The following is a 9,777-nucleotide window of genomic DNA, read 5'->3' as shown; positions in this document are numbered from 1 at the left end:
TGAGGAGCAAGAGTCCATGATTTAAGACACCGTGTGCTGGTCAATGCCGTCCCATTACTTTCATCGTTTTGCAGATTGTGTTCATATGGACTGCTTTCGCAAAGTCTCTGCTTCCTCTGACTCATCGCTAAATGAAGATGTGAAGGGTTTAGCTCCAAAACATTATAAATATTTAAAGAAGTTACCTGAAATTCATAGACAGATGCTTCAAATTGATTATTTAATTCTAGAAAACTGTGTCTCTTTTGTGTCCGGACTCGAAACATTTTAACATTGACTTTTTCTTTATTTTGGAATTAAATTCTTCACATGTACACGACAGCTGTCTTCACAAATCTTGCTACAGTGGTTGCTTGATTTTTGTGGCTATATTTAAAGAAACAATCCCTTATTTATCTGCTATTTCTCCCTTGTTCCCTAGTTCATCCACTTGACAACACTCAGGACTGAATCCCAACCATCCACAATTAAATATACACAACAAACACACAGCATAAAAATTCTGGTTACTGTTTAACCATGCGCCAACACCGTGGACTGCTGTAAATCTTAGTGCACATTAAAGCACAGAAAACACAGAAGCATCATAGGAAAGCAGCAAGTGAGTAAAACCTGCCAGCCCAGCTTTCCACAGCTTTCTCCTTGTCTTACTGTAGCGTACATCGAATCAGTACCGAGTCATAACGTCACCCTGTTACAGAAACCTAACCACTACATCTACTTGTCCTCAGTAACTACACAGAATCCGTCCTATGAGTTCCTTTTGGTTTCCAATCAGACCTCAGACTCCAGACTAGACACCCGTCGCCAAGGACGAGGAACGCAGGGGCTACCCACGGGCTGGCCTCCTGCTCCCTGACCAGCTTGGGCTTCTGATCCAGTCTGGGACCCCTGATAGACCCCATAGGCCCCATACACACTGTCCTGGTACAAAAGGGCCCTTTGGGCCCCACATCTCCCACCACCACAAGCCAGCAGTTGGCACACTGGGCTGGGGTTCAGGTGGCTGCTGGAGACTTGGCTGTGGTGCTGCAAGTCTAGAGGGCCGTGGTAAAGGGGTAGTCCTGGATATGAATTCAGGTAATGTGCATACTGTCTACTGAGCAAGCTGGTGGCTCTCCGTACCATTCCTCGCCCTAACCCTGCCCCATGTCGCACTGCTTCACCATACGTGGGCAGATGGGTGGAGTGGGAGTAGCGCAGCTTCTGGCCCTTACGCCCATTGGGCCTCCTCTGGTCCTCCCTTATATGGAGGTAGGCCTGGTTCCTTGGGAGGCACAGGTTGTTTCTAAGGTGGGCAGGGTTGTAGGCCTTGGCAGGTGTAGTCGGAGTAAGAATACATGGAAACAGGTCTGGCAGGGTGGAAGGTGATTGGCTGGACAGGGATGACTGCGATTCATCAAGTTGGCGAATCTGCTCACTGCCCCAGGTGGCTTTAAGGAAAGAGGGGCGGCGGTGCCTGCGTCTCCCTCTCAGCACAAGGTCCTCCGGAGGCCATGAGCCGTAGTTCTCTACCCTTGGACACATCACCTCCCCTGAGTAGATGCTGTCAACACTCGGGGCAGAGATGTGGTTTTCTTGGAGGTGGTTTGCTTTGAGCTCACTCAGAGAGACAGGACTTTTGTCACTCTTTTCCTGGTCCCTTTGTTTTCTCCCTTCCACATCCCCATTCTCGCAGTGGAAACTCCTGGACCTTCTTTTCCGTCGTGAGAAAACTGCTGGCACCTGCTGGTTTTGAGGTGAGGAGACTGGATGAGAGGTATAGATGTCAGGTAGTTGGAGATCATTGTAGGGGATGAACGGCGAGTGAGGATGGGTGTCCACATAGAGTCTTCCAGTGGTCTGATAGTGGTGTGGGTGCTGGTGAGGCAGCGGCTCACCCACAGCCAGGTGGGGGCTGCTGAGGCTGGACACCGGAAGAGGTCGGTCATACAGACATGAAGTAGAGCGAGTTGGGAGTGTGTAACGTAGTGGCGTGGGCCTGCTCAGACTCCTCGGCTGATTAAGAGCGTTAACTGCAGCGAGAGGCGGAGTTATGGAGCGCTGCGGAAGAACAGAGTGATTCTCTGTGATATAAGCAAATCCTCCGGGTACAGCCTCTGTGGCCAGTTGTGGAACACGAACAGGCAAGCTGCCACCGTGGCGGCTCAACTGCTCTATGGTTTTGGTGGCGTTGTCCAGGGAGCTTTCAACATTGGCAGTAGAGACCAAGTCCTTAGCGGTGCGGAGCATCTTTAGCATGTTTGCTTGAGCATAGTTGGAGGTCAAATCAGGTTTGGCCAAACCAGAGGAACGCCCAGGATCCTCCACTCCATTGAAACAGCTGTAAATACCCTGAGAGATGGAGAGAGAATGGAAAAAGATAAGAAGAGAACAGATGGAGAATAGTGGGAGATAAAGGAGACACAGAAGTATGAATCAGCTAATTATTTGTAATTAAATCAATAGTTAGCCACAAACTATTTAACCTTGAATAAACCTACAGGCCCTAAGGGGACAATTTCACATATGAGACTTCACCCAATGTGTGCATCTCAAAGTGACAATCCACCTCCTAACTAATCAAATCCCCACTGGCAGTAAAAAAAATTCCTTTCATTAATATCTCATTTTGCCACTGAGGCAAGACTTAGCAACAAATTCATTATGCATTCTCCCGGGACTCAAAGGAAAACAGTTTAAGCTGAGAGGATTGCCCTAATAAACGAACACGGACACACACACGCCTAAGGTCCCCCGCAGAACAAACCGTCTCTAACTGCATGGACAAACACAGAGCCAAATCCCATGACTGTTCTCCGCTTACAGTTGGCTGAGAGATCCTGAAAGAGCCAAATTTAATTTGGCCCTTGGGGCAACCCCATACGGATTAATGATCAGATAGTCATTTAGCCTTTAATCTGATAAAATCCAGATCCAGGCACAATGGTGTAATTACACAGTAGAGGAGCACGGAGACATTTTCCTGGCTGTAACTTGTGCCAGAGCTTTTACCTCAATAACCACATTCCCAAACAGCATCATCAACAAACTGGGACTTATTTAGGCTAATTGCAAATGAACATTAACCAATCGAAATTAAACGCTAAGTAAACACCAGAATTTTTAAATTCCTTTTTCCCCTCCTCTCTAATAAGAGTGCAGTGCCATTTTAGCTAATTTTATAACAAGGCCATCCAATGATATCCTGTAATTACATGATAATACACATCCATTTGCACAAATTTATCATCACATAAAAGCCACTTCATGTAAAACAGCATGTTAAATAGGAATAAAGCAATCAGCGAGCCAGTCTTTCAATCACCAAATGAAGCTGTTACTCAGCTAATCAAATTACTGTCAGCCAACCAGTCAAGTAACTAAATAATCAATGTTGAAATCAGTCAGGGAGTTTCTCGGTGCTACTTCCATAAACTTAGCAATCAGCAATCAAGCCAAGAATTCATAAACAATGAGTAACCCACCTCTCCAAAATAATTTCTAATCAATCAACTGGCTAATTTGCAAACCTCACCCTGCTGATGGCCAACAGGAAGTCAAGTTTGTGAGACTTGTGGAGGGAATGTCGTAGTTTCCAGTAGAGCAGGTGTTCCCAGGCAAAGACCAGCAAGCTGAGGCCCATGGCCACCAGGAGCATGTAGAAGACGCCCGCCATGTTGTCGATATCCAGCTTGCTGCTCATCACCTCATTCTTCTCGTTCTGACAGATGCCCGACAACCACACAGTCTCCAAACGTTGTGTATCTCCTGCAGGGACGGGTGTTTACAGGAGAAGACGGCAAAGATGTAAGCAGAAAGTTTGGACTTGATAGAGCAAAGAAATGAAAGATGTGACAGCTTACAATAACCTGAAGATAACGATTTAATGTGTTGTGCATAGTGCAGTCAGGAAGTCTTCAAGCAGTGACTCACTTTGTTATCGTGCTCTGTACTGCATTACATTTTGAGATGAAACAATTACACTCGTAATAAAGAAAATTAAATTTTAGGGGGGATTATTAGTTGTTTTTTGGTAAAGCAGACCAAAAATCTAAAGCCCTCTCTGCATATTGTGACTTTGTTCTTTGGAGGGGTAGATGCATTTCAGCATGCTGACAAAGCACTTTCTGAATGAGAACAAGTTACAGTGTTTAAGCACATCTCCATTATCATTACCACGAATAGCTGCTCCTCTAGGCCTGTGAGCAGGTGGCCACCTCTTGAGCTGCATTCTTGCCAGTGCCCTCCAGGGAGCACAGCCCATTTTATCACTCAGTGACCATAAAACAAAATATTTATTATATTATTGTGGGAAGCTCAGAATAAGTGCATGTGTGTGGAGTGGGTGGTGGTCTTAAGCTCTCAGAGAAGGGAGGATATTAACTCCACCCCTGCAACTATCATAGTGTGTGTTTGTAATGGAGATAATCATATCCCTAACACTACCTGCTGTTCTGCAGGATATTAACTCTTCCCTGTAAGCCCACTTCCCCGCTGATGCAGCACACAATGAAGTGGACTGAGGCCAGTTGAGTGATTCACATAGAAAACGGAAGAACGTGTGAGAGTGTGTGGCATGAATTGTAAAGTATATCATGTAATGTTTGAATCAGCGCCCACCATCTCCGAGGAACTGCAGCAGTGCCAGGTCGATAAGCCGTTTCCAGCGGGAGTCCTTCTGTAGAGCGATGCCGTATCCCGTGGTGGCAAATACTTTCCCACTGCCGATGGTCACCAGCTTGCAGCCCTCGTCCTTCCCGGCCATGTAGTTCAAAACAGCAGCATCATAGATGAAGGCATCCAGCTTTCTGCATTGACATGAAGTAGAATGAATATTTGGTTCCTCTAAAGTTTATATTTATCTTAATTTACTAAACAACCCATAACTTATTTAGATTTAATTATGTTATAACTTAATAAACAATCAGATTTTCAAATTTTCAACACAATAGACTTGCAGAGACTTAAACCTTGTATGAGATCAGTTATCAAAGTAAACATTTAGTCAACTTATGGAAATGTTTTGTCAAGTTACATGTGGCTACAAGCGGCTAATGTCATTACTTGTCATTCGTGTTAAATTAATAAATAGGGGATTACCCCTTAGGACTAACCTTTGTGCATCTATTTCATGGCACTAGTTGTTGAGAAAATTCCCCCATAAAAAGAAAATGTCAAGTGGAAGAGGGGCTTTACGGTAAAGTCCATAGACCTTATCCTCTGGTTATCATTAATCCCAGATTGTTTCAAGTCTCTGAAAGTCAAATTTCACCCCACACTGCCTCAAAAAAGTAAATCCAAAAATAAATAACACATAAACTCTAGCTAATTGTCTCTTTTGTGAGCTTGTTCTTTTTGAAGATGTTTGACGGTACTTTTCTAAACAAATTAAGCTGCTCTCGACATGAGTTATTCATCTAAAAATACACTCATCTTGTTGGCCTAATTCACAAATCAGTGCTACAAACACAAAGTGGATGAAATCTCTCATATACAATCAACTAACTAACTACTGAACTTAATTGCATTATATTTGTACCCAGTTTTGAGGCTTTCTAGTGCGTCTTCCACACTCTTCTGGTTGTATTTCATCATGTGTGTATGCATGTCAGGGTAGTTGCTGCGGATGTTCCTCTCTGTGCTCCCGTTTGGGACCGTCCCAAAGCGGAAAGGAGGGTAATGCTCATGTGGTTTCTGGAACTGTAGGGAGATAAAGAAAGAAGAAAGTAAGGAGAAAATGGAAAGAGAGGAGAGACTGAACAGAGAGAGAGCAGAAGAGAGGAGGATAGGAGAGAGAATGAAACAGCAAAGAAGAAGGCAAGGATTAAGAAGATGGGAGGTAACGAAAGATAAAGACGGAAAAGAAAAGGGAAGAGGTGTTTTTAAAGGCAGAAAGTAAAAGAAAGTAAAGACACAAGTAGAAATGGTTGGATAGAGAGAGGAGGACAGGCCGTGTAATAGAAAACAGGGAGAGAGAAAAGATTGTTGGAAGACTGAGAAGAGAAAGATAAAAGAAAACAAAAAGAAGAGAAACATAGAAAAGGAACATAGACATCAGCTGTCCAGAAATGGGTAGAAGGAGCAGAGGATGAGGGACTTCTCAGTTAAATTAAACATGTATTAATTTATTTTCAGAAAAGATCTAATCAGCAGCCACAACGTGTCTGATCTCAGTCAACGCACATCTGTTTAAATCACTTTACTGCCTACACACGATCTTACACCAGTTCAAGCTGTGACGGTCGAAGTTCACATTTCACGAGATGATGCATAACGTAGGATGAAGTAGAAATACTTCTGTTAGAGCTCAATTAGACTGTAAACAGGAAAGATCTATTCATCTTTCTTACAGCACTGACCTTTGGAGCTGAGCGCAAATGAACAGGCCAATCTAAATGTGAGCATGAGTGGGAGTATGTGTGTTAACATAATCACTCCTGAGCCTCAACTGCAGTGGATTCAGTTGAGATATTAAATGTCTTTTTTAATATATATATATATATATATATATATATATATATATATAAGCTTATCAGACAAAAGACCACATCACCAAAAGAAGAGTAGAATTTAATCAAGTGTTTACATGTTTATCCTACAATATTCACAGGCCCAAACTGTGTGTACACTGGAAACAACAATGGTGTATTCACACTATAGTGGAAAAAAAGCTATTGCACAGATATTTGAGTTGAACAGAGGAGTGCTGCGCTAACATTTTTAATTTGTTGACCCCACCTGTGAGTACAGCCGTCACTGTTGACCACTACTTGAACAGAACAGATGAAGAACTAACGAGCCTACATCTGTCTCCAGATTTCTCCAACTGTGCAATTACAAATTATTGTCATAAAGAGATCAGACAAAGATCGACAGCATGGTGATCAGCTATTAAAACTATTAAAAACTCTGTATATACTGTAGTGATCTCATACTAAAATGACTGTAACTGTCCAAATCTTTTGTGCAGAACAAGGACCGAGCATTGTTCCCCATCACTTACTCTACACTGAAATTGCTTTAGTAAGTGAACTCTTTACGGCCTCTAATAGACAGGAGAAACATCAGATAATACTCCATAGTACGTACAGGTATATTGCTAAAGGCGCAAAAACAATACTCACATGATGGTCAATAAATTATCAGGAATTTACAGCCACATGAAACAAAATAAAATTAATGTCTTGACAATGAAATTAAACTCTTATATTCTTTATTTGTCATTTTGACAATCCTCATGTCCCTTTGGATCAGGAGTCCGTTTTTAAAGGTCTTATTTATGCATTTTGTGGTATTTATTGGCAACAGGAAACAAACGGACTTAAACCAGCCTTATCCTTTGATCCTTCTTGTGAACCCAGCCAGCCTACAACCTAAACCCGTCTAATCCTCTGTCATATAGGATCTCAGAATTAAGGGGCAGCTGAGACTGTGTTGTATAGTAATTTATATTGGTCCTTTATTCTGTGCATATGCAGTCAGCTAATATAACCACAGATCACTGAGGTGGCTCTGCTGATCCCTGCCTGGGAGTTGTTTTTGCTATCTGTGAAGAATGAAACGCTTTCTTCTAAAGCTCCTCTGAGGCCCTTATTTCCAGTTTGAAATCATCGTGTGTGCACGTCTCTGTGTGTGCACACATTTAAGTGGTAGAGGAGGTGCGTGGGTGTTGTTTTCCTCTGCAACTTGACCGCTTTTTTTTTAATCATTTGACATTTTGCGATCTTGTTTGAACAGGGTGGGTGAGATGAGAGATGGAGACGGCACAGGGGGAATATTGATAGACAGACTAAAAACACTGACAGGACAAGTCGAGACTCCATCCGTATTGACAGAAGGCAGTAATTGATTAGTCATTCATAACACTGGGCTCCCTACTGATAGGAAAAGGACAGAGATGTTCACTACAAAGTTCTTTTACTTTACTTCATATTAAAGGCTTTCTGCGACTTTTTGTCTCTCTTCCAGTCTTGGTTTACAAGTCGATATAGAGTGATGAACTGAAAAAAAAGAAGCTGATGTTGCATTCAAACACAAATACCTCCATGTCTTAAAGCTCCAGAAAAACAACCTGCTTTCTGTACGTCTGAGTGGACTTTAAATAACTGTCCAACCATAAAATCACTAAGAAACTGTGTGAAACTTGTTTATTCAGTCTCCTACCTTCTTGTCAGAAAGCCCAGACACTGTGTCGATATATTGCTCCTGGATCATGAAGGCGGCCAAGTTGGCAGTGTAGGAAGCCAGGAAGATGACAGCAAAAAAGGCCCAGACCAGGACCATGATCTTACTCGTTGTTCCTTTTGGGTTTTCAATGGGGACCGAGTTGTTGAAGACGATGCCCCACAAGAGCCACACTGACTTTCCAATGGTGAACGTTGGACCACCGGGGGCTGGGGAAACGAGGGCAGAGTCAGAAGTTTTGTTTTGTTTTTTTATAATTTATGTTTATGTAGTCATCATTAGCTCACAGTGTGAAAGGAACGGACTCGGTTTAAAATGTATAATGTGCAGAGGGATTTTAAAATAGGCGAGGTGCAACCTAGACCCATAAGAAGGAAGTTCAAAAATCAGTGAAGCTGCCCTTTATGATGAGTTTATGTCCTAAAGAAATGTTAGAAATGTGAGTGCTTTAAAGACAATAAGAGTTCAATTGAATCTGTATTTTTAATTTCCCTCCACAGGAACTCATGGGGTTTTAATCTGATGCCACATTTAAAAGGACAAAAGATACTGTCTGTGTTATTCCCTTCAGAAACCTTTGATCTAACATCGCTGTGATTAAGGTTTGGTTGGATTAAAAAATGCCAACTTGGTCAGTGTAATGCAAACATTTTGAATCACTGTCCTGGTGAAAAGAAACAGAGACTGCACTCAGCGCCGTTTTGACTCTCACATTCATTACATTGTTTATGAGTCATAATTCTGTTTCTACATGATTTCACATCCAGCAAAGTATTTCTACTGTTACCATATAATTATTCACGAGCCATCTCATGCCCTTCTGCAAACTTCCAAACAACAGAACAATTTCACAGCCTCAGCCCGTTTTCCATCGCTCTCTGCCACTGTTGCTCATGTGCAGCAACAGAGGGTGCCACCGCCATCAATCACACTTCGATTAGCGCAGCGACGAATGCTAATTAAAACAGGAAAATGACCTTTTGGACCTGGAGACGAGACACGCTCTGTCAGCACTGCATTCTGGGATTGATTAACCCTCTCCCCAAAATCCTGCTGAGGAACTCTTTACATTACAGGATGCGATTTAGCAGCTTTGCACACAGTGTTTTACTGCATAAAGCTTTGTAAGATGCAAATTAAGTACATTTATGGATTATTTTTCTTAACATCACAGCTCTGGATATTTTTAGATTCAAAAAAAGTATAAATAACTTAATTTATTCTTCTTGTATTCCACTCAGGAAAAGGCAGACACTGCAAAATTATGAGAAAAAAAATAATACAAATGGGATCTGTTGAATGAATACATGTTATTTTCTTTGTGGTGTTGCTACTGTACAATTTTTATTTATTCCTATATTATCTGATCTACTCAGGAAAACAAATTTCCACCAATAAAACTGAAGCAAAAAGGTGTAAAACTTACTTTTGGCGCTGACCAGACTGCGGTTGTAGCCAACCGGACTGAAGTATTCAAACACAAACACGGTTATGGCCACCACAGTCAGGCACATCACAAACATCATCACCCAAACTGCTGGGCTGTAGGGTTCTGAAGGAGGGAGAGGAACAAACATGAAGGATTAAAATATGTTTCTTTAGCACGTCCTG

The 9,777-nt window shown here is 42.2% G+C and overlaps 1 protein-coding gene across 1 annotated transcript in view; it reads right to left on the bottom strand.

Annotated features, from left to right (window-relative positions):
• Window positions 1–774: 774 nt before the first annotated feature.
• Window positions 775–9,777, bottom strand: part of LOC113156456 (glutamate receptor ionotropic, NMDA 2C-like) — a 29,739-nt gene continuing 20,736 nt past the window's right edge. The window contains exons 10-15 of the mRNA XM_026351615.1: window positions 9,593–9,718; window positions 8,146–8,375; window positions 5,522–5,682; window positions 4,603–4,790; window positions 3,518–3,750; window positions 775–2,334 (exon numbers count right to left, since the gene is read on the bottom strand). Of these exons, the coding sequence (XP_026207400.1) occupies window positions 775–2,334; window positions 3,518–3,750; window positions 4,603–4,790; window positions 5,522–5,682; window positions 8,146–8,375; window positions 9,593–9,718 (2,498 nt within the window). The remainder of the gene's footprint in view (window positions 2,335–3,517; window positions 3,751–4,602; window positions 4,791–5,521; window positions 5,683–8,145; window positions 8,376–9,592; window positions 9,719–9,777) is intronic.

This window comes from Anabas testudineus, chromosome 19 (genome assembly GCF_900324465.2).
Source record: "Anabas testudineus chromosome 19, fAnaTes1.2, whole genome shotgun sequence".
Taxonomy (NCBI): domain Eukaryota; kingdom Metazoa; phylum Chordata; class Actinopteri; order Anabantiformes; family Anabantidae; genus Anabas; species Anabas testudineus.
Note: the sequence above shows the minus strand (reverse complement) of the source record. Positions and strands in the feature narration are given on the sequence as shown.